This window comes from Tasmannia lanceolata, unplaced genomic scaffold (genome assembly GCF_043159265.1).
Source record: "Tasmannia lanceolata isolate RefF3 unplaced genomic scaffold, GAP_Taslan_0.1 ptg000008l, whole genome shotgun sequence".
Classification (NCBI taxonomy): domain Eukaryota; kingdom Viridiplantae; phylum Streptophyta; class Magnoliopsida; order Canellales; family Winteraceae; genus Tasmannia; species Tasmannia lanceolata.
In genome coordinates this window covers 10620144-10645473 of record NW_027518685.1, presented here as the reverse complement: position 1 = coordinate 10645473, position 25330 = coordinate 10620144, and the positions used below count along the sequence as shown (strand labels likewise).

The 25330-nt window shown below is 38.3% G+C and overlaps 2 protein-coding genes across 6 annotated transcripts in view; both read left to right on the top strand.

Annotated features, from left to right (window-relative positions):
* LOC143884316 (uncharacterized) overlaps positions 1–7521 on the top strand; it is a 53922-nt gene extending 46401 nt beyond the window's left edge. For 3 of the 5 annotated variants that reach the window (XM_077387824.1, XM_077387821.1, XM_077387822.1), the window contains 7 exons: positions 718–846; positions 4121–4297; positions 4463–4603; positions 6013–6198; positions 6490–6561; positions 6672–6850; positions 7229–7521. In XM_077387824.1, coding sequence (XP_077243939.1) covers positions 718–846; positions 4121–4297; positions 4463–4603; positions 6013–6198; positions 6490–6561; positions 6672–6850; positions 7229–7277 — 933 coding nt within the window. In that variant the 3' untranslated portion in view covers positions 7278–7521. The remainder of the gene's footprint in view (positions 1–717; positions 847–4120; positions 4298–4462; positions 4604–6012; positions 6199–6489; positions 6562–6671; positions 6851–7228) is intronic. The other 2 variants (XM_077387825.1, XM_077387823.1) reach the window with 1 other exon arrangement.
* A 10476-nt stretch (positions 7522–17997) lies between these two features.
* On the top strand, positions 17998–24552 carry LOC143884318 (myb-related protein 308-like). The gene is made up of 3 exons (XM_077387826.1): positions 17998–18177; positions 22781–22910; positions 24071–24552. The coding sequence occupies exons 1-3, from the start codon at positions 18048–18050 to the stop codon at positions 24375–24377; spliced, it is 567 nt and encodes a 188-aa protein (XP_077243941.1). The 5' UTR covers positions 17998–18047; the 3' UTR covers positions 24378–24552.
* Positions 24553–25330: the final 778 nt, after the last annotated feature.

Sequence of the window (25330 nt, the reverse complement as noted above, 5' to 3'; positions counted from 1 at the left end):
GGAACCATCTCAATGGCCCCAATGAGTCTCCCCATTGGGATTCTCAACTCTCATGCTTAGCCTTGCGTCATTTTTTTCACATGTTTGGGGGCTCAAATTCCTTCATGCAGCAGAATTGCAACTTGATTCTAAGCCTTGATTCAATTTAATGGATTGCACAGTCAACATTTCTAATTGTTTCCAAAAACCACAAAGACAAACTTATTTACAAACTAACTGAGTGACTGTTCTCTCCCCAAGGTTCAAACAGTTTATGTTTTATTTTCATTTTGCACATTATATAGAAAATGATGATTTTTCTTCCTCATTCTTTAGAGCATTTTTTAAAAAATAAAAATTGTTGTATAAGTTAGACATGTAAACCATTTTAGAAAGAGGTAAGGCCATACCGTAGAATTTCCAACATTTTCCAATGCTTCCTTCTGGAAAACTAATAGATAATTATGCATTGTCTTCTTACCATTGTTTTGTTGACAATGGTAAAAAAAGGCGGCCCAGTGCATGAGGTTCCCACCATTGCGGGGTCTGGGTAGGGCTAGATGTACGCAGCCATATCCCTGCTTTGCAGAGAGGCTGTTTCCGTGACTCGAACCCGTGACCACCAGGTCACAATGGAGCAACCTTACCGCCAAGGCTCGCAATGGGTTTGTTTTATTGACGATGGTAGTGATTGTTATTTTGTTATGAGTGCACAATGGGTTTATACTTTCAAAACAGGTTGGTTTGGTTCTTGATGCTGGAATTGAGGAAGAGCTTCGGATTCGCCATTTACAGGTTGCTGATGCCACGAGGGCTTCCCTTGGTTTGCCTATTGTGGAATATGTTGTGACAGATACTCCTATACAGGTATTGACACATAAAAGAACCACCTTCTTAGTTAAGCCTTTGAATAACTTTAGGATCTTTCATTTACATTATTTTTTAAAAAGACACCTGAAGGAAGGAAATTAGGGCAAAAGAGATGAATTTGTACTTCATCTCCTCTTTTTTAAACTTGGTCCTTTTATATTTCTACATTGGCTAAAGTGCTAAACCACTCCAATGGAAGCAGATAAATATAATCCCTAAATACTTGTAATTACATATCGTGCAATCATCCCCTCATGATGGTGTATATATGTTCACCATGCACAACTTGACCATTAAAGTATGGAGTCGATCTTTCCCAAGAGTAGTGGATAGTTCAGCAAGTTTTATTTTTTTTGATGGGTTAGTTCAGCAAGTTGATCTTCTGACTTAGGCCCTGTTCGTATGAGATTTTGATAACCGACGGTGAGCCCTTAAACATATTATTGGACTCAAAATTAACGTAATCTGAGCCCAATAATAGGTTTGGAAGCTCACCATCTGTTGTCATAATCTCTACCGAACAGGGCCTTAACAAAGGGAGTATTAATATCCTTGGATGTAATTTCATCTCACAAAATTTCAATCAACTTCATTGTGTTTGGTATGTCCATGTACCACAGGATTAACTGCAATATAGAGTGTAGCCTGATTTCGTAAAACATCTTCATTGGTATAGAAGATTCACACCCAAGTTCTTTTAAAAGAAATATTCAACCACAGAAGGTGAATTTCAATGGGAACCATTCTCTTGTATTTGGCGTCTGCACCTAATCACGCTACAACTGATTATTTCTTGCTCCTCCAAGTGATATGGTTACCTCCAACAGATGTACAATAACCTGTAGTAGAACGATCATTCAGTGAACCAGCCCAATCAACAATAAAGAAATTATTATATCACGATGTCCATGAGCAACAACCAAATGTCTTTCCTTGGAGAAGACTTGAGATGTTGAAGAATGCAAGACACCACATCAAGGTGAGAGATCTGATATAATGCATGAATTGGCTAACAACTCCCACCATGTGTCGAGTGATAGATAGATTAGCTTTCCTATTAGCCTCTAATATAAACCCTTTATCATCAAGTATTTTTCCCTTATTAGCGCTTAAATAAATGATGTTTCACTTCCATTGGGGACTCATTGGGCTCGACACATAACTTTCTTGTCTCTTCAAAGAGGTCTACCATGTACACCCTTTCAGAAATGAGATGCCCTTCTTTGAGCGAGCAATTTCAGAATAGGTCTCCCCACTTCTATTGATTTATCATGCAAAGCATAGACAGAAAGAGAGAGTTTTGGTTCTTGAGCAAAATCATTGTCATAGTGACCCAAAAGTCCCACATGCTCCAACCTACAACTGATCCACATAATTTGGTGTCGAAGGTCCTTCATCTCTTTTATCCTTTGAGCTTTCCAATTTGTAACATCCTTGCAACTGGTCTTCCCCTCTTGGAAACTGTTGAATAACATGTAAGGGTAGATTAGGCATTAGACATAGATTATAGGGTATTATTGTCTTTGTACTCATGTTGCCCTAGATAGGCCTATATACATATCATATTCATGAGGAGCTTCCTAGTGAACACTCCATCATGTCCATTCCTCTTCTTCTTCCTCTCTAACGCTAGCTCATTTCTAACGGAAACGATGGGTCCACACAAAACAAACCTCTGAGGATTAGTAATGAAAATTAGGAGCTAGACTCAAAATTGGATGGGAAATATAGATAAAATGAGAAAAAAGTAATCAAAGATCACCAATATGGAGAAAGAGCTCTAAATTCTTCAATTCTCAAAACATATCTATATAGCTACAACTCAACTCAACTAAGCCTTTGTCCCAAACTAGTTGGGGTCGGCATATCTATATTATAGCTATGTCTATAAATTCATCAAAATATAGTATATATCTAAATAATCCTAAAACCCACTTTTTATTTTAACACTTCACCATCATCTAATTCTACCCTTCATTATAAACCTAATAACCCTAAAACTGAAATGATTTCTAAAGACCAATGATTTATAAAACTGAAATGAGAAAAGTAAAACACCTAAAATTCTAATTTTTGTCACCAATTCCATTACTGATCTCTGGACAACTTGTTAAGGTTTGAAATGATAAATTTTTACAGCATATGTAGAAATATCTATTGTAGGTTTCATAGAGATCTTCAAATCAATATATAAATCAATTAAAACATATACTCAATAAGAATGTTATGTCCTATGGAAGAGTAAGATGTTTGCACTTAGCCCGGCTTGGAGTTTTCTACACATCAAAAAGCAAATCATAACCAGTAAGGGGCCGTTTGGATACGCGGATTTTAGAATCCAGGTTTTTAGTTTGAAAACAGTGTAAAAGAGGGTTCATGATCAAGCCGTTGTATGTTGTCCTGACAGCGTTTCTTGGATTTTAAGTGAGAAATTCAGGTTTTAAAAATCTCTCCTGCATCCTGAGATTTCTAAAACCTGGAAATATGAGAGGATCTTCTACTCTCTTGCTGACGGAAAGAAGGGCGAGAAGTAAAAAAGGAGTAAAAAACGACGGCTGGTCCGCTTCTTCTCTTGTCTCTTAGCTACAATTTTGAAGACATCCCGGATTCTAAAATTCGCGTACCAAACGGCCCCTTAAATGAGAGATTTCTTGATTATGATAGGAGACAATTGTCAGTGTTAAGTAGGGAGTGGCCTTTACACCAGGTTCCATATTATTGGGAAGTCATCTTAGCAAGTAGAGTTTCGTATTCTCACCATGGCGGATATCATGTTCATTAAGCTAGTCCCTTATGTTCTTGCAAAAGTACAAGCTTCACGATATTCCTCCTCAAGAAAAATTTCTGTAAGGAACTGATGTTATTATTTGGAGAATTAACCTCTCACTTAATCTTCACATTGTAATGGTACCCACTTACATTTTAAGCATAATTATATTTATTTTCACCACTTTTCCCTCTCCAGTCCATGGTTAAATTGTAACATTGTGTGTTTCAAATATGTTTCTTGTGTATAAATCCTTTTATTATATTGGATGCAGCCCCAGAGCAGAAGGAAATTGGAAAACATAGTTCTTTTATGTCTGAAAACTTATTTACATTTTAAACAATATTATTCGCTTTCACCTCACTTCCCCTCTCGAGTCCATGATTAAGGTGTAGCATTGTGCATTTCAAATTTATTTCTTCTGTATAAATACTTTTACTGTATAGGATGCAGCCCCAGAGCATAAGAAAATAGACAGCAATATATAATCCCCATCTTTTACAGGTTGAGAAATGGGTCGATCCAAAATGTGGGAAGTCAACGGGGCGGATTAAGCACCCTGACTCATTATTAAGGGCTGTACACACTCTAGTTAACCGGTCAGGGGTAAATGCCGTAGCAGTTGTTGGGCGCTTTCCAGATGAAGAGAGCGATGAAATGGAAGATTATCGACAGGGGAAGGTAATTATCATTTGTATGTTTGGGTCTTTATCCCAGTTTAGTATTGCCTATTTTGAAAGATAATATTCATATATTGGTGGTGCATGCCCTGTGGTTCATAATTATGAAATGGCCTAAATGTTATGCTCCACCAATTTCTGGTTTAAGCCTACTGTTACTTTGTAGGGGATAGATTTGTTGGCCGGAGTGGAGGCGGTTATAAGCCATCTAGTAGTGAAGGAGTTCCAGATCCCGTGTGCTCATGCTCCTGCATTATTACCTCTTCCTGTAAGCCCATCATTATGCCCAAGATCTGCTGCTGAAGAGGTTGGTAAAATTCTTGTTTCATGTTATTGGAAATAATTTAATGGGTCTTTTGCATTGGCTAGGGATCAACAAAATAATTAAATGGGTCTTCTACATTTGCTACGAACCAAACTAAGCACGTACAAGGTTAAATCATCCTTGTGCAGTTGGCCTTGTGAACCTTGAGGATGAATGGTTGAGCATTTGCCTTAGTGGTAATGACCTTGAGTGTGTAAAGTTGAGGTGAGGATGTTCAATCTGCCAACTATCATGAAAAGGAGACAGTGAAGAAGAAGATTGCGTCTAGTCATTTGTAAAAACTGCACTTTCTATCTGGAGGACAAAAATGTAGAAAGCGTTGATGATGTTGAAGTGAAGTTGGGATTGGGTTTCACGATGACCCAAAGAAAGGCTTCAAATGACTAGAACTATCTGTTAATATATTGACAATAAGGAACTTATGAAGATAGCTGTTACCTAACAAGAATACTATAGTTCTAAAGATTAAGTGAATCTTTTAGAAATTTCCCATAAAATCTCATTTGAATGCCGTCCTTTTTTTTTTGGATCTAATTGTAATAGTTGGATGCACCCATTCCTAATGTTGGTTCCTTGAAGCATTCTTCTAAATAACAAGTTGGAAAGGAACAACAAGTATTCTGATATTTACCAAGATGGTACTGTTTGAAGAAGGATTTATTATATATTGTATAAACATATATATGGTTTAGGGATTGTAACTCTCATTAACCAATACTGGGTTCTAAGAGTGACTGTTTGATTATGAGAAGTGTTAGCAGGATGGTGCAGAAAGCCAGGGTCAGAATGGCCTATGCCTGTGTGCCCTGCATTTGGGCCAGACCAACCACATGTCTGGTCCACATGCGGGGTGTGCAGGTAGAGGCTGTTCCAGCTCAGTGTCCTCCTGTGGCATCCTCAAATCAGTTTCCTTCAATTGTTAGTCCAACTTTTTGGCTCTTGTTATCATGGTGCTAGTGCAAACCAAAGGTCTTTGATAAATATTGGGTTTTCAAGGCTGATTTACATTGTCAGAACTCATTTGGGCCAAGAAGCACTTATCCTGATAGAGATTGGTATAGCACAAATTTTTTTTATGGATTTTAAATAATCTTATTTTGTATTTTTTTTTCAAACCCTTTAAAAGATTGCCTTTATTTGGTTTTGATTCTATATTCAAATCTGTGTATGTTCTGATTTTTATTGTCAACATGCATGTGTAACATATGTATGTCTAATATCATATGCATGAGATGGATACACATCTCGTATGGATGTCGAGAATTCATTGTTTCATAGATCTGTGCCAATATAAATTGTTTTGGAGAAATGTAGGGAGATATTGTGCTTCCTCATCTTTCCTCTCCTATTTCTCTTTCCATCTGCCGTAAGATTTGGGTTCTGTTTAACAGATAGGATATACCTTTTTGCCATGTGTTCTTGCGGGCTTAAGTAGAGCACCCCAGTATGTAGTAAGGGGGTTTGGGTCCTCTGAGCATGGTTGCATATTGGCGAGTGATGTTGACAGTGTAATTCTTCCCATTGACGCTTGTGGAGGGGAGGGTACTATTGCTTTTGCAAGAAGTTCAAGAAATAAGGTAAAAATTCATTATCTCTATGCTCTTCTCTTGGTTCAAAAAATCATTGGGTTGATTCTGGAATTTCCATGGACCGGTCTATTCGTGTAAGAGAAATGTCCAGCTCACTCTCGATTCATGGGTTCATTTTTTCCGGAAAATAGATCATTGAAAAGAGGCTGTTTGATGGGCTGAGTTGGACTCAATTTTTTTTTCCATGAACATTTATGTCAAGTCACAATTTTCTGTATCATGACTTTGTTAAATAGAACTACATTTTTATTGGAATATAACAGTTTGGTTCTGGTACAGCCTATGATAATCACTGTTGATGAGAATGAAACAGTGCTTGAAGATACGCCTGATAAGCTTGGAATTGAAGCAGTATGCATCCCATTATTTTCCTATCCTTTTCTTTTTTATTTCTTTTGGCTTCAGGATATGTTTTCTCAAAGTATTTGGGTACTTGAAGAAATGGGAAATCTGATTTGCAGGTCAAGGTTTTAAATTATTGGGAAGCTATAGGGGTTATTGCAGCTCACAAGGCAGGGATAGACCCAAAATCACTAAGAAGAAATGGAATTAATAGTATTGGATGCTCCTCCATGGTGGCTTCTTCTAATGGTTTTGTAGCTTCAACTTCCCCTCCACAGCTTGATCCCATCCATTCCTTGTAAGTTTAAGTATTGCCGTATTGATACCATTTTCCCTTTTTTGTCTTTGTAAGTAAAGCATGGGTTTTGATATTTAACATGTTACCTTACCAAATTAATTATTTTTATATACATGGAAATTAGTGTTCTTGATCCAATCTGTTCCTTGTAATTTACCATTTTTCATTTTTTTTTGTTAGTAAAGAACTGGTTTTGATATTTAACAGGATACCGTACCCTATTAATTACTTTTTGATACATGTAAATTATTGTTCTGAAAGAACCTGAAAATTCATTCAAATCTAAGTGGCATGAAACTGTAATTATACGAAAAGGCTTGGAACACATGAATCTCTAAAATTTGCATCCCACCAGATAATAGTGGCTTTCCCCATCAGGTTGTGCAAGATTCAGCATATTCAAGGTCATGGTGTCCTTTCTTTTTGAATGGTAAGGTCATGAGGTCCTTTACAACAAAGAACAACATCAATCATCTTTGACCTTTGAAGTCTTGAAATTTATATTTTCTTTTATGGAATTTGATTACTTGTACCATTGTTGAGGATGACTATCTATTGTAATAATGTAGCCAAGTCAATTGAGTTGCGATGTCATGCTTAACTGATAACGATTGTGAATGCTTTGTTTCGTTGAAAATTGTGAATATAAAGAAAATGAATTTAATTTTAAATGTTATGAGCAATGGGACCATGGTTTAGGTACCATGAAAAGCCTAGCTTTGTTTCATTAAATTGCCCCTATCTTCTCTCAGTATCCTTCAAATCTTTTGGGAGTTTTAGCTATTGACAGTGTCTACAAGAGTTGGGAAACCTTTACGTACCATTGCTCGTCGAAGGACATTGTTGCTTGCCTCTATTTGTAGTTCAAATTATTGTCTATGTGGCAAATCCCTGATCAGAACCCTCAGAATCTGTTGTTTCTATTTAATATTCCAGTTGAAGAATAGTTTTTGTTTTTTTTTTCTTTTTTTTTTGAAGAATGGTTTTATAAGAGATACAAAGGGTCCAATTGTCTGCACAATTAAATAGTTTTATGTGTGATATGTTTATCTAACTCACGCAAAACGTATCATATAACAAGAGGGAACACGTCTCATTCCAAGAACAAACTATAAAGATATTTTTGTTATGCAATGTATTGTATTCTGTGGGCTTGCGATGAAATAAAAAATTTCAACAGAAAATATCTTGTTGTGCATCCAATTGGTTCTTAGGGACTTTCATATTTTTTTGCGCATGAGAAGCTGAAAGTTCTGTGACCTGTAGTTTCAGTGGTTTTTTTTTTTTTCTACTTTTTGTTGCCACTCACTTCTTATAGCTTCTGGAAAGTAATTTCTGATGTGGTCCTTATATTATTCCCGCAACTACCTGCAAGTTTCAGAAGAGCCCTTGTTTGGAGTGCAAGAATTTTTTTGGAAAAGTTTGGAAAAGAATTTTTTTTTTCTAAAATTTCATGCTTTCCAATTGTTTGATTAAGTAAGAAAAAAATTTGACTTGAACCATCTCAATTTGACCTTTTGAATTGTCACAGTCAACTATTGATGGCTGTTTCATTATAGCCCAAATTCTTTGATCAGATATTTTGGAGCATATGAATTTAATGGTGGAAGAAATACTCCTTTATCACCTCTAATTCTGGACCTTGACATTGTGGTCTGTTTTTCACTGCCTGAAAGTAACTGTTCGTTAAGGTAGACATTATCTTCTAGACTTTCAATCTGTGTCTGCATTTCTTTGCTTCCAATGTTCTTTGGGGCCATTATTGAAGCCCAGAGTTGAAATCTTCCTTTGCATATCTGAGCTTTTGGCAAAGGTGATGGGTAAGTAGTTGTGTCAGGAGTGGCGGGGTGGGTGCTGTTTTCTGATAATCTTATGTCCAGAACTAGATGATAAGTAGTTTGGAGAAGGCTAAGTGGACTGCAACACGGAATCTTCCATCCTTAATCCCCTCTTTTGTTCTTACAAGGTCTAGGGACACTTTAAGATGTGGCTCTTTGGGTATCCGTAGTATTCGTTGCAAGTAATTTTCCTTTTATTTTGGTTTTGAGGTAAGGTGGTATCTCCCCCTCTTGTACTACTTTTATTTTATCAATAAAATTTCAGGTGCACCCGGGTTCCTAGATAAATCCCAGGAAAAAAAATAATAGTTTTCAACGATCAGATCATATGTTCTACGACCATGACTGTCTCCACTGCAAGTCATCTTTGGTACAATCAATATCTATCTATTGATTAACGTATAAGATCCGCATCATATTTTCAAGATGTTGTAATTTTTTAGAGTCCAACTTCACAGATGGTATTGTTAGGATCAATCCTAATGATCAAACCTTGCGTCCCATGTGGAATAAACTCAAAATTCTCTAAATCAGTTAAGCTAGTTTAAAGTTTTGACTCTTTGAATTGCTTTCATTTGATCTTACACATCTAGAAACTCTTTGGCATATTATTCTACATCCAATGAACATAAATGATTAATGCCTGCAAAACTAACATTTTAATTGTTTCTTGCCAAATCTTAAACGAGTCTTGATAGTTCAACAGACCATATGGCTCATGAGGGACACAGAAAACAACACCACCTTTCCAAATTTCTAATAGGCTGGTGATAAATGCACTACTGTTTTAACCATGGCCACCTTCTATTGTCTTTTTGTGTCATTTTTTTTCATAGTTGTGAAACCGCTAGGAGGGGGTGGCCAAAGAAAGGGTAAATTTGTCATTTACCTTTCTACTAAAATAAATAAAATGCTGCGAGGACAGCAGTTGTTAGACTTCTTCCCAAAAAAGTCCCATTTGTGCCATATAAAAGTTATCAAATCCGTTGGTCCGACCGGAATACCACAAGTCTAGTCAAATACCACGGAGAAAACCTTGATCAGATGGTCCTAGCAATGTAAAGAAATGGTAACTATCAATGTAAAAAACAGAAGAAAAAAGTAGCTGTTCGGAAGAAATGGTGACTATGAATGTCAAATAATGTTGAACGGACTGTAAGTAGCTCTCCTTAAATTTATCTATCCACCAAACATACCACCAAAAAAGAAGAAAAAATTGGAAATTAAAGTAAAGAAATGCGAGTTAAGCACTTAAGCTGAGGAATTATAAAAAAACATATTAATCTTTATAACCTCAGTACAAGCATAAAAAGAAAATCAAAACTCCTGCATGTGAAAATGCATGTGTGAAATGACTGGAGTTCCATGTTACCAGTGATCAATAAAGGGTAGAAGGGTAATCAGTGCATCTCATCCCTATTGAGATATGGATAGAAGGCTAATCAGTGCATAACATCCCTATTGAGACATGAATGGTTAGTGTGTAGCTCGATTCAACTGCCGTTAAGTCTTAATAGATTATGCCATAGAGTTGTATTGTGGGTGGAACTCTAGAAGGCATTTTCTATGAATATGAAGTTTGTGTCTGCCGCCACCTAAGTTGATCAAAAGAGAACTCCCCGCCATAGATTAGGCAGACTGGAGAGGCAATAGAAGAACCAGCTCGATCGATCACCTCCATGGCCGATCGAGATAAGTTCTTTAATCTTTCTTCTTGTATTCTAGATTCAGTGCATGGTTAGATCCTTTAGAATAATTTGTTATATTGTTTTATTGTGTTTGTGATCATGGCATATTGATTGAATACCATGATCATAGGTTTTACAGGATGGGGAATTACAGCAAGTTTTTGGCTGCTCTTGACACCATACACGTGTTTATGGTAATAGACGGTCCCGTTCATCGTAAACATTATTCATAGCAAATTACTCTTAAAATGCCTGATAATTTGCATTTTTTGTCTGTTAAAAAAATTGCATGCCATAAAGACACATACACCCGTAGCTCATAAAAAAAAACACAGGTTTTAGTGAATTGTCCAATTAGCAGTAGAATTTTGTAACGAAGGCTACGATGAAGTTTACTATTTATCTTCGCATTCTATCTGTAAGGGCTTCTTGTAGTATCAAAACCTGAAAAATGAAAGATTGGAAATTGTGAGTGCGTATGAAAGGTGAATACGCGCAAATGCACGGATTGTTCACAGGGTCTGTCGGAAAATGGTACAGATACACGTATAGAAGTATGTATATATGTACGTTAAATATATAGGAATACGTATGTTTGATGACAAAAAATGGAAGAGAAACGTAGGTATGAGGTGGGAATAAGTAAGCTATCGGTCAGGTCAACGGGAGGGGATAACATGTGACCAGCCAACTTCATTTGGGTGGGGTGTAAAATTGAGAGAGAGAGAGAGAGAGTAAATGTAAAAGCTGGTTAAAGAGGGAAAGGGGGCGGGAGTATTAAAAGTAGGGGCTAATAAATATAAAAGCTGGTTAAAGACTAAAGAGTAGGGGTGGCAATGGTTCGGTTTGAACCCCAACTAGAAAACACTAGGTTGATATTTGTTCTGCTTAGATAAGGATCACCTCACCTACGTAGCCATGTCTGCTCTATCCGTCAGTTGAAAAAACATGTGACCCGCAGTCCCTCCCGTGCCTAATTACACAAGTATTTTAGAGGAATGCTAAAAGGAGGGGCGCCCTTGAAAAGATGAGGTGAAAGGGCGCCAGCATTGGCTGAATGTCACCATTGTGCATGTAATGCTCTTTGACTAAAATGGTATATAGCTAATGAAAACTGAGTCCTAAGAGATTGATCTCCACGAGCCCTCAGCATGAGCTTAAATAACTTTTTATCTTCCTGCTACGTCCATACTCCATTGATCAGCTAATGCTGTAGAGAGAGAGAAAGAGAGAGAGAGAGAGCCCTCGACCACACACTTAGGAAATCAATTTTAATTAGCCAAAAAACTAGGAGAGGCTTAGCTTATATATAGCATAGATTTTGATAGGTACTACAATAACATCACAATAGCTACTCGAATATGGCAGCATTTAGTGGCATGAAAATTAATAAAGATCCATTTCATTAGAGAAAGTACTGCAAATAATACACTGTCAAACTTGTCTTCAAAGGATATATTTGTAAAAGAGTTTTGCCGACGCCCGCGGGTAATGAAATTGGTACAGTTACCCCCTGTAGTTTCAGTGGTTTTTTTTTTTTTCTACTTTTTGTTGCCACTCACTTCTTATAGCTTCTGGACAGTAATTTCTGATGTGGTCCTTATATTATTCCCGCAACTACCTGCAAGTTTCAGAAGAGCCCTTGTTTGGAGTGCAAGAATTTTTTTGGAAAAGTTTGGAAAAGAAAATTTTTTTTCTAAAATTTCATGCTTTCCAATTGTTTGATTAAGTAAGAAAAAAATTTGACTTGAACCATCTCAATTTGACCTTTTGAATTGTCACAGTCAACTATTGATGGCTGTTTCATTATAGTCCAAATTCTTTGATCAGATATTTTGGAGCATATGAATTTAATGGTGGAAGAAATACTCCTTTATCACCTCTAATTCTGGACCTTGACATTGTGGTCTGTTTTTCACTGCCTGAAAGTAACTGTTCGTTAAGGTAGACATTATCTTCTAGACTTTCAATCTGTGTCTGCTTTTCTTTGCTTCCAATGTTCTTTGGGGCCATTATTGAAGCCCAGAGTTGAAATCTTCCTTTTGCATATCTGAGCTTTTGGCAAAGGTGATGGGTAAGTAGTTGTGTCAGGAGTGGCGGGGTGGGTGCTGTTTTCTGATAATCTTATGTCCAGAACTAGATGATAAGTAGTTTGGAGAAGGCTAAGTGGATGGCAATATGGAATCTTCCATCCTTAATCCCCTCTTTTGTTCTTACAAGGGCTAGGGGCACTTTAAGATGTGGCTCTTTGGGTATCCCTGGTATTCGTTGCAAGTAATTTTCCTTTTATTTTGGTTTTGAGGTACGGTGGCATGTCCCCCTCTTGTACTTCTTTTATTTTATCAATAAAATTTCAGGTGCACCCGGGTTCCCAGATAAATCCCAGGAAAAAAAAAAATAGTTTTCAACGATCAGATCATATGTTCTATGACCATGACTGTCTCCACTGCAAGTCATCTTTTCTATGATCAATATCTATTGATTAACGTATAAGATCAGCCAACTTCATTTCAGTGGGGTGAAAAATTTCTCGTGAGAGAGACTAAATGTAAAAGCTGGTTAAAGAGGGTCAAAGGGGCGGGAGTATTAAAATTTATGGGCTAATAAATGTAAAAGCTGGCGAAAGGGAGTTTTCTTGTAATTCCTCTTCGGATTGCAAAAAAAAAAACTTACGAAAAATGTTTTCTTGTAATTTTTCTTTCTTTCCATGACTTAGAAGGGAACGACATGATTATAGTTAATATTTAGAGGGATGTTATCATAAATTGAATAGGGCTGATTCAAGTTATCTGTTTTCTTGTGTAAAAAAGTAGAAAATTTTAGACATATTTTTCCTTTCCAAACTTTTCCATAAAATTCCTGCCATCCAAACAGGGCCAAACAATAAACTTGGCTAAAATCGAAAGTATAGAAAGTAAAGGGGAAGATAATATTTTAATTTAAAAGACACAGAATGTTAGGAAAATTGGTAGGTCGGTAAAAAAAGGAAAAAATGGGTAGTTCATCATCTTCAGTCTCAGATATACATCTCTAAATATGCTTGCAGGACTGCAACTAGAAAACACTAGCTAGATATTTGTTCTGCTTAGATAAGGATCACCTCACCTACCTAGCCATGTCTACTCTATCCGTCCGTCAGTTGAAAAAACATGTGACCCGCAGTCCCTCTCCTGCCTAATTACACAAATATTTTAGAGGAATGCTAAACTGAGGGGTGCCCTTGAAAAGATGAGTTGAAAGGGCGCCAGCATTGGCTGAATGTCACCATTGTGCATTTAATTCTCTGAGTAAAATGGTACAGCTAACGAAAACTGCGGCCTAAGGGATTGATCTCCACGAGCCTTCAGCATGAGCTTAAATAGCTTTTTATCTTCCTGCTACGTCGAGAGAGAGAGAGAGAGAGAGAGAGAGAGAGAGAGAGAGAGAGAGAGAGAGAGACCTCCACCACTCACTTAAGAAATCAATTTTAATTGGGCAAAGAACTAGGAGAGGCTTAGCTTATATATAGCATAGATTTTGATATATAGATACTACTAAAATAACATCACAATAGCTACTCAAATGTGGCAGCATTTAGTGGCATGAAAATTAATAAAGATCCATTTCATTAGAGAAAGTACTGCAAATAATCCACTGTCAAACTTGTCTTCAAAGGATATATTTGTAAAAGGGATTTGCTAGGGACCATCACAGAATGCAATTCACGGACCGGCTGTTGCATGAGAGCAGCCACATATATAGGATGAATAAATGAAAAAGGACAAAAAGTGAGCCTATGTGGTTGCTCTCTCATGCAACAACTTGTCCTTGAAATGACTTCTGCGAAGTTCCCTAGCAAATCTCACTGTAAAATAATATCAATGTCTCTCCAAATGCAATTGGCGAGGAAGTTCGAGGTTTCTACGACCGTTGGACATCTTGTGGCTTAGGGCCTCTTTGTGGACCACGAACAAACACTGCCACCTTTATGGTCCCTTGCCACACTAAAATCTTGTAGAAGAAATTGATTCTAAAAATCCAAACCTAACAGGGACTAAATCTAAGCTTAGCTAGGCGTCAATAATCAAAAATTTTTTCTATACAGAGTTAGGTGGCATCGTCTAGTGATGGCCTTAATCCAATGGCCCACCATATGTACAAGCCAATGTCAAAAGTCACATAACTGAACAATTTTAAACTGTTGGATTAAGTGATTGTTTGTACATTGAATGTTGATAGATGTCGACCGCTAATCTTGGACTGCAAAGCATCCCTGTTGTGGTTTACGGGACAACAGCCCAATGGAAAGGAGTGATTAGTTCCAAGATTTGACACGGATAATTGTCAATGGAAAACAGTTATTAATCTTGTACTGCACATCTGAGAGTTTGTGTTTGAGTTGGATTTCTCTCGATGCTTTTGATCAGTGGAGGATTCTTGTATTTTATTATATGTGATAAGATTACATAATACCACAAGCTAATGAAGATAACTCAAAGGTTCGATAGACTCATGCCACTTGTCCAGGAAAAGATGAAAAATATTCAAATCCTTGGACAAAAAACCATTTTAATGACATAATGAAAATAACATAACCTAAAACCAGATGCTGGACTCCATTCAAATGTGAGCAGAGTCGAGGCAACTTGAACTGAGTGACTACTGACTCGATAAGAACTTGAGCAGTTTTCCCCGTTGACACAATGGAAACTCTTGGGTCAATTTTCCTATCGATAGATTTAAGTTGTCTATAATGAGTTTTTATACGGTGCCAGAGCGTGTCAAGTCTCGTGTGGGGGTACCGCCCTTGATATTTGATCCAACACCAGCTCACTTTTTGAGAGGCTGTTGTTGGATCAAACATCATGGGTGGTACTTTTGTCGTCCATCCACACAGGACCTGATGCTTGGGCACCGTATAATTTCTTTTGAGATATATACAGACCACGATCCTTTTCATTATCATTCTTTTCCTCTCTAAGAAAAATTTTTACTGGAAAACTTTTTCACCCAGAAAGATTTTCATTTTCCGGACTACTGAGCATATGGTGGTGCACACTATTTTACACCTGATGCTATGGTAGGTGGGGCCCACAATTTTACACCCCATGTTATTAATGGATGGGCCTACCACATTTTATGCCTCAAGTTTTCATGGCGTGGGACCCACCCGTTTACCCCTAATGTTATTGATTGGGGAAGCCACCATTTTACACCTCATATTTTGATTGGGAGGGGCCCACCATTTTACAGCCATGCATAGTGTGAGCCCACAGTACTACTTTAAATAGGTACATGGAAATGAAATATTCGCCCCTTTTTCTTACCTGAGACAGCCCCCTCTAGACCTACTGTTAAAGGTGTCGTCATAAATACACTAGTTGGGCTGTCCCAAGGCTTTCACGAGCTTCTTCTTTTTTTTTTAATAAAAGGGCGAATACAGCACTCCAATGGAAGGTATGGTGGTTGAAGTCATTTCGTACGAGATTACATGTAGCAGATTTAAACGTTACCATGAGTTTTTCTCTTATCAGTGCTTTGTGAGTTTTTAGCGAGTCAACCCATTTTCTCAGCAGTTGAGTCAACTCAAATTAGTTTCTTTTAGTACTACAATATATCTTATTTGGATTTGCTAGGGACCATCAAAGAAGTCATTTCTCAGGCCGGCTATTGCATGAGAGAGCAGCCACATAGGCTCACTTTTCAACAGATTTTTTTTTGACAAACAAAAGAAGCAAGTGATAGACCTGGCAAACGGGTGGGCCGGGCGTTTCACCCGACCCGTACGGGTCCGGGTCATATGGGCGGGTATAAAATGGGGAGTTTTACGGGTCACTAATTGGTGGACCTTGACCCCACCCGTACGAGCCGGGTGTGGACCGCGGGTCACCCGGTTTTTTCCCTTTTTTTTTTTTGCTGTTTTTATTCCCACACTAAAATAGGATGATCCAAACCGTTCATGTGATGGGCCATAACATAACTAGGCTATGCCCAAAAAATCATTTCCATAGGATGATCCTAGCCCTCTAATCTATGGAGAAATTGCATATTATTGTTATGGAAACCTCTATAGATCGGAGGGCTAGGATCATCCTATAGAAATGATTTTTGGGGCACAACTTATTTAAGTTGTGTTCCATCACATGGACGGTTTAGATCATCCTATGATGTGGTCCGTATAGTACTTTCTGAAAAATATGGGACTATACGGGGCTTATACCATATAAAATCTAAATCATTTGGGTTTTTACGGGCACCCGCGGGCACCTACGGGTCCACCCGGCCCGGCCCAGTTTTGACATGACCCGTACGGGCCGAGTCAAATTTCAAATGGGTCACTAGTTAGTGACCCGGACCCGTAAATTACAGGCGGGACGGGTGAACCCGTGGGTCCGGGTCACTTTTTACCAGGTCTATCAAGCAAGTGGTAGTGAATTGGGTCATTTAGACTAAGTTGGAGACCACACTGATGAAGCTTCATGTATTTTTTTTTTAACTTTTCATCTTTTACGAGTTATTGGTGAGCCAACTCGGACGAGTTTCATGTTGACTCAATGAGTTTTAATCTTTGGAAAATACCCGCTCTCTGTGAGTTAATTTTCAGGAGAGTGAAAATGCCGTCTCTCGGAGCTACGCAACACCAACACAGCAAATATCCGATTTGTTGGTAAAAAAAGCAAGATGTTTTGTTTTTCCAACTCAGGACAATCCTTTCACCTATTCGACTCTCCTCCAATCTTGTATTGGTTGGTTAGTGAGACTTCGGTCTGTATTGGTAATATAGTGTCCGGCCATCGAAGATGACAACATGGATAGAGGTTTTGTTTTGAAAATTAGCCCATGAGATAGGAGTATTTTTATTATTTCTTAAGATGTGGGTATTTTCTCATTTACCACCAATGTCTTGCTTATGAAAATAGTTTCATTTTCGAAGACTTTTTCAATATCTTACTTTAAAAAAGACGTGGGTGGTATATTTTCATTACATGAACCTGATAACTTAAGAACATGGTTTTAAGTTTCGACCGAAATTCGAAACTGGGGACCGAAATTTCGGAATATTGTCAGCTCCAAAATGGGCAATACCTGTAACGTTACAGTTTTTCGGCGGAAATTTTGAAATATCAGTCGAAATTTCGTTATTTTCCGAAATTTAAGGAAATTAACCCCAAATTCTCTATTTTTTTAATTAAATAATATTTTCCCAAAATTTCAACCGAAATTATTACTGAAATTTCAGTAATTTCGGCCAAAAATTTGTATTAAATAAAAATATTATTTAAATAGTTTCATCGGATTTCTGTCGGCGAGGAGCAAAACGCATTCGGAAACCGAGATTCGGAACCATGCTTAAGAAACGATTTCGGTTGAAATTGAATTTAGACAACTACTAGGGCGAAATCCAGCTACCCACAGCGCACAACTAATGAAACGGCTTGTACTGGAAAAGGTAGTCATAAATACGTTAGAGTGGGTCGGGCCAGGGAAAAAAGGGGGCGAATATATCACTTCCCATTTTTTAAATGGCAAGTTGGCAACTACTTTCCAACTCCGCTCGTTTCACTCTTCCCTTCACCTGCCATTCCAAGTCAGCCTCATGCACTCACAACCCTCTATATATTGCCAACCTCACCGACCATCCCTTCTGCAACTGTCTCTCTCTCTCTCTCTCTCTCTCCCCTCTATGAGAAAATGAGAAAAGCTGTGTGTGATAAGCAGAAGACAATCAAGGGAGCATGGACGAAGCAGGAAGACCAAAGGCTAATAAACTACATACAAGCCCATGGTGAAGGTTCATGGAGATCAATTCCTCAGGCCGCAGGTTTCTTTAGCTAAACAGTTTTATTTTACCTTCTCTTTGCTAGGTCAGCAACAAGCTTATTAAACTGAAACTGATAAAGATTTGTGCATGGGCTGAGGAGGTCAAGCATTACTCTGAATCCATCAACAAGTTGGATGTTTTCTTTTGTAGAGGAAACTTACTCATGAAGTTTTGTTTTGCAAAATTTTGTTTGTCTTTTTATTTTTGCCAACAAATTAAGCTAAATGCTGAAATAAATTTATGCATGGGAATTGGGAAGAGGTTAAGCACAAGTACTAAGAGGCTAGCAACCTTTTAGTACAAGAGGTGCATAATCTTAAGATAATGAATTTCACTGATAAACATAGAAAGAGATTAAGATAAGTAGGAAATAGATAATCCTAATCTAGAATAACTACCTCATCTGACCAAGTTGCCTAATCTAACACCCAAACTATTTAATGGCCACATATTCTAATATTCATCCTCAAACGTATGTGAATTGAAAATCGACATACGTTTAAGTATAATACAATATCCCAATAAGAAAAGTATGTTTTATCGATTCCATGTTATTGACGATAATTCATTACAATAGAATATCCAAATAAGAAAAGTAAAATATTTTAATTTGATGTACTCAATTGAATGTTGATATATTGACGAATATCTGCAGAATATCAAGACTGAAAGTCTTGTTGATGATGCTGAAGAAGATATTGCTTGTAAGATGAGAGATGAAGTGGGCTTCCAAAAGACAAATAAGTTATAATAGACCATTGCCTCAATGGACAACATATGCCTTGATAGACTAGTCTCCACTGATTTTTTGTTAAAGTATAAAAGATAAAAAACGGCTTTAGTTGGTAAGTTAACATGGTATAGAGCCAAAGGTCTCGAGTTCAAATCTCCCAGATAGCAAAAATCCACATGTGATGGGGCAAATATTCACATGCAATGGTCAGCCCAAAGTGGGACCACATGTGCCATGTGTTTGCCAAGTGGGCCACACGAGCGTGGGAGTGTTAAAGTATAAAAGATAAATAACGCCATTCTCCAAGCTTTTGGAGAGGTTGGTAAGTTAATATTTTTTATACCGATCCTTATAAAAATGGGTCACTACAGACCATTGCCTCAATGGCCAAGAGTGGGTTAGCCATCATTGGTCATTTTAGTATATCGACCCAGATGGAGGTGAGTCACTTTTTTAGGCATGCACTTCAAAGGAACCGAGGCACCTCCCTCAATTGAATTGCACTAAAAATGAAACCAAGGCTTGACTCGATACCATGAATGAGATTAATTTTACTAATCTGGAGTTTAGTGAATTGAGTTTGAACCAAAGTATGGAATTGGAAAAGCCGTTTGAGGAGGGGGAGATCGAGAGAGTTGTTTTCTCCATTTGCAGAGATAAAGCCCCTGGGCCTGATGGTTTTTGTATCGCATTTTTCAATCATGTTGGTCGTATGTATAAGGGGATATAATGGGATTTTAAAATTTTTTTTACAATGGAATGGAGTTGGATAAAGGTACTGAGGCTACTTTCATTTCATTTATTCCAAAAGTTGAAGGAGCATCTAAGATAACTGAGTATCGCCCCATAAGTCTTGTGGGATGTCTATATAAAATTCTGGCCAAAGTTTTAGCTGAACATCTGAAGAGGGTACTTCTAGTTATTATTTCGGATTACCAATGCGCTTTTGTAGCACAGAGGTAGATCTTAGACTGTTCCTTAATTGCGAATGAGGCCATTGATTCATACCGTAGGCTTGGAAAGGGAGGTATATTGTGTAAGATGGATATGGAGAAAGCCTATGATAGGGTGGATTGGGAGTGTTTGGATTTCTTGCTTGGTAGAATGGGGTTTGGGAGTTTATGGCGCAAATGGATTAGGGCTTGTGTCTCTTCTGCGTGGTTTTCTATCCTGATTAATGGATCCCCTAAAGGTTTCTTTAAGTCTTCTCATGGTCTTAGGCAGGGGGATCCTTTATCCCTATTTTTTGTTTGTCATTTTAGCTGAAACTCTTAGCAGATTGATGGCGAAAGGGAGGGGATTGAGGTTGTTCAAGGGGTTTTGTATTGGACGTGACAATGTTGAGGTCTCTCACCTCCAATATGCCGATGATACTCTCCTTTTCTGCGAACCGGAAAGAAATCAAGTGCGAAACCTGAAAGCTGTTCTGAGATTTTGAACTCATTTCTGGGCAGAGGTCCAACTTTCTCAAGTCTAGGTTGTTCGGTTTAAATATTCCGTCAGAAGAGGCCATGGAGGTGGCTAAGATTTTGAGGTGCAAGCTGGATCAATTACCTTCTTCGTATTTGAGTCTTCCCTTGGGGGTTGGAAGACCCAAGAAATCCTTATGGGATCCTCTTGTTGATAGAATTGAAAGGAGGTTGGAGACATGGAAAAGAAATCTAGTTTCTAGAGGAGGAAGACTTGTGCTGGTTAAGGCGGTGCTGGCCAATATTCCAATATATTTTATGTCATTGTTCAAATGCCCTGTTAGTGTTGCATTCCGTATGGAACAAATCCAATGTAGAATTTTGTGTGTGTGTGTTGGGGGGGGGGGGGGGGGGGAGAGAGGGGATAATGTAGAGAAGACAGGTATTCCCCTCATGAGCTGGAAGAATGGTGGTTTGGGTATTAGGAGAGTGAGGGAGTTCAGTCATGCTCTATTGAGTAAATGGTTGTGGAGATTTGGGGAAGAGAAATCTCATTTGTGCGTGAGGGTTATTGGTAGCAAATATGGTCGTCTACCTGGGTGGTGGGTATCTAATGACCATTTTAAGAAAAAAGGATTGACTTTGTGGAGAGACATCTTGAAAATATCGTTCTTTTTTAACTTAAACATTAAGTTTAGGGTCTATGTGGGAGACATGATCAAATTTTGGAGTGATGTGCGGTGTGCGGAGGAGCCGCTTAAGGATTTGTTCCCGATTCTTTATAGGGTTGCTTCTAATAAAGAAGCTTTTGTTTTCGAGTGCTTTGATAGTAGTAGGGGAGTCATAGTTTGGAACCCGGCTTTCAGGAGGAACTTCTTTGGTTGGGAATTAGAATCGGCATCCCGCCTTCGTCTTCTTCTCGAGGGGTGCTACATCAAGAGTAGTGGTGTGGATAAAAGAATATGGATTGCGGAACTTTCTGGTATCTTCTCTATCAAATCATTCTATGTAAGCCTGATGCCTTGTACTGTAGCTTCATATTTTGCCAAGGTTTGAAAATTTCATTGCCCGCCTTGGGTTTGTATCTTTGGATGGGCAGTTTATCGTGATCGAATTCAAACGATTAACTTTTTGAGAAAGCGTGGTCTGTTGCTTATTGACCATTGCCCCCTATGCTTAGAGGATGGGGAATTTGTGGATCATCTCTTTATGCATTGCTCGTTCACCTGGCATATTTGGAGCTTTATATTCTTGATGTTTGGTATTACTTGGATTTTTTCTTTATCTATTTCGATGTTGCTACACCAATGGAATTTTGTGCCTTGGAGAAAGGAAAAGTCTTGTGGAATTTGTGTTTGCTTGCCACTTGGTGGGTTATTTGGAAAGAGAGGAATCCAAGAGTCTTTGAGGGGACGGCCAAATCTCTGTATTGGCTTTATATGAGAGTTATTGCATTAGTTATTTCTTGGGCGAGATGTCATCCATCGTTCCACATTGTTTTGGCTTTTGACCTTTGGGAGGGTTGGAGACTTTGATGGTGCATGCTTTGGCAACCCAAGCCCGGCCGGGGTGGGCGACTTATGTCGTAATGAGAGTGGCGAAGTTCAGTGGGCATTCTCCGGGTCCATTGGGGTTTGTGATGCCTCGGAGGCGGAAGTTAAGGCTGTTTTTTTTTTTTGGGTATTAAAAGATTACATAGAGAGATTTTGGATCATACGATTGAGGAGGGTGATTCTCTAAATGTGATTCGATGGCTTAAGCGTAGGGTGCCTCCTCCAAGGAGATTTCAGCTATGTTTGACAAAATTGATGAGCTAATTTCGGGTTCATCTATTGTGATTGAGCATGTAAGGAGATCGGCAAATGGGGAGGCAGATTTGGTTGCTAAGCGGGATGTGAGTGGCGGGGTGCTGGAATGGTTTGAGTTCCTCCCGCCTTGAGTTGTGTTTTGTATTTTTTCTTTCTTTTCCTTTTCTTTTTCCGCTTCTTGTATTCTTGGGGTGATCCATCTTGGGATCCCTTTCTTTCTTATTTATATTATCTACTTACCATTTCAAAAAAAAAAAAATTACTAATCGTGACATTTTTCAATGAGCCGTAATCAATCTTATATAAAGAATTTAAAGGATAAGCATGTATAGAGATTATGATAAGCAGGAAAGAGGTGATACTAATCTAGCCTAACTACCTCTTCCAACTGTGTTGCCTAATCTAACACCCATACTGTATGTGAGATCGATGATCTCACATACACCACTAAAAATTATCTGTGTCAGGTTTATATGCAAATGGTATTGAAGTTAAATATGATAATTTTTAGAAATGATAATATCTAATTTGAAAATAAGATTTAACTAAAAATAATTGTATCCACAAGATAAAACCACATTTGGTGGCATTCTCTTAACAAGTTGAAGGAAAATTCTAACATTCTTGTATTTCTTATTTTTCTCTTAATTTAGGGCTACTTCGTTGCGGAAAAAGTTGCAGGTTGAGATGGATAAACTATCTGCGGCCGGACCTCAAAAGAGGGAATTTCACTGAGGATGAAGAGGACCTCATGATTAAACTCCATGCTCTGTTGGGCAATCGGTAATCATCTCTCTCTAACACACATCCTTTTTAGTGGGGAAAATATAGACTTAAGCGTAGTTACCAAAAACTTCCTAGTTGGATGGGTAGCTTGATTCCCTAGAAACTCGTTTCATAAGCTAGGTATTCTCACTTCCCAAATTTAGGGGAAGCAAGCTTTCACATGCTTCCTACCAGTTCCCTCTCAAAGACTTCCTACATTCTATTTTCCAAACCATTCGCTTCCCATTGCTTCTCGCACTCGCTTCCCACTCTGGTAACTATGTACTAAAGTATTACGAAACCATTATACAAAATGTTAATACAACTAAGGAGGGCAACATGCATTAGGCCTCTTTCTATACCTCTAAAAGACATTTGCCAACGTCGGGCATATTTGGAAACCATGGAATATTAGTGGGGCTAGTTTTGAGAGATGGGCCGAGAGGGAGAGACATCAAAGAGTGGGAGTGAGTGGACATGATAAGCCCTTGAAAAACAAGAAAAAAAAAAACAATTTGAAGTAGCACAATTTTTTTCCCTGTAAGGATTTTTCATGCTCTCTCCACTCAGCATCTCACGTCTCTCCCTCTTTGACCATCTCTCATGATTGGGTCTTTAACTATTCCATGGATTATTTTTTCATGGTTGCCAAACATGCAGTTATTTGTTAGGGACCATCGCATAAGTCATTTTGCGGACTGGCTGTTGCATGAGAGAGCAGCCACATAAGCTCACTTTTTGTCTTATTCATTTAATTCATCCTATGTGGCTGCTCTCTCATGCATCAACCGGTCCGCGAGCTGCCTTCTTCGATGGTCTCCATCAAATCTCTAATGATTATAATGGCAGTGGAAAAAATATTGTTAATGGCTTCCAAAGAGGCTTTAAAGCACCCTTTGAAAATAGCGATTTGCTAGCGACCATCACAGAAGGCATTTCGCGGATGGCCTGTTGCACCTCACGAATGAGGACAAAATCTGCTGAAAAGTGAGCCTGTGTGGCTGCTCTCACATTCAACAGGCCATCCGCAAAATGCCTTCTGCCATGGACGCTAGCAAATCCTTTCTAAATAAGATTAAGATAATAATATGAACTTACAAATAAAGACCAATTTTAGAGGCATCAAAAGAGGTCATTTGATGAGCTAATAATGCCTAATATTTCATGGGTTTCATCAGGTGGTCATTAATAGCAGGGAGGCTGCCTGGGCGTACGGACAATGAGGTGAAGAATCATTGGAATTCTCACATGAAGAAGAAATTACAAAGCCTAGGGATCGATCCCAACAATCATCGGCTGAACCATGCAAGACCATGTCAGCACCACAAGGGAAGTGCCACGTGTCATGGCTCCCACAACAACGTGCATCTTCATAGGAACAAAGAAGAGGTCCAAGTGGACAGCGATGTGTCTAGCAAGATAGAGAAGGTGGGTTGCAGCTTGCCCGATTTGAACATCGGAATTCCACCCTTACATGCACCTTAATGACTTCACTGTCTCTTTCAGGGCCTTCTTCTTCTTCTTCTTCTTCTACTTCTACTTCCTTGATGAAAGATCTATTAAAACAAGATGAACATAGATGTGCTTATTTATTGTACAAAGATGCCAGCGAACATAAAGGGAGAAATGGGAATTCTGCCAAGTGTAGAGAATTTAAAGATGGGCCAGTTTTCCACATTTATTTAAGCATAATCAAATTATATATATAGGGATTGTCAACCCTACCCCAACCCAAGATAGCATTCCCTCAACCCTCACCCGATCATAAACAAGCCTCGGGTCGAAGATGGTCAACCCTGACCCACCCCGTCTAACAATTTTTTTTTTCAAATTGGGGAAAGTCAAGTAGAGTTGTGTTCAGGTTAGTCTAGAGCAAAAACATAATATATATATATATATATATATATATATATATATCAAGATAGCATTCCCTCAACCCTCACCCGATCATAAACAAGCCTCGGGTCGAAGATGGTCAACCCTGACCCACCCCGTCTAACAATTTTTTTTTTCAAATTGGGGAAAGTCAAGTAGAGTTGTGTTCAGGTTAGTCTAGAGCAAAAACATAATATATATATATATATATATATATATATATATATATATATAACCCTAAGATTTTGAAAATCACAATAAAATTAGTGGATATATGCTGGGTTTTGGTTAGGTTGGGTTGCCGAGGCCTCAACCCTAGCCCAAGCGAAAATTAAATCAGGCTAGCTTTTCCCAACCTTGACCCAACACAACCCGAGGAATGCCGACCCAACACGAGCCGAAATCGGGTTGAACCTGTTGGGTTGGGGTTGAGCCCGCCTCAAGTTGCACCTCTAGTGCCTAGGCAATTTCGTAAAATGCCATTTTGCTGATCACTCAGGCCGCAGCTATAGATTAAATAGTGTAGATAACTTTTATTAGATTTAAAGTAGCTTCTTAATAAT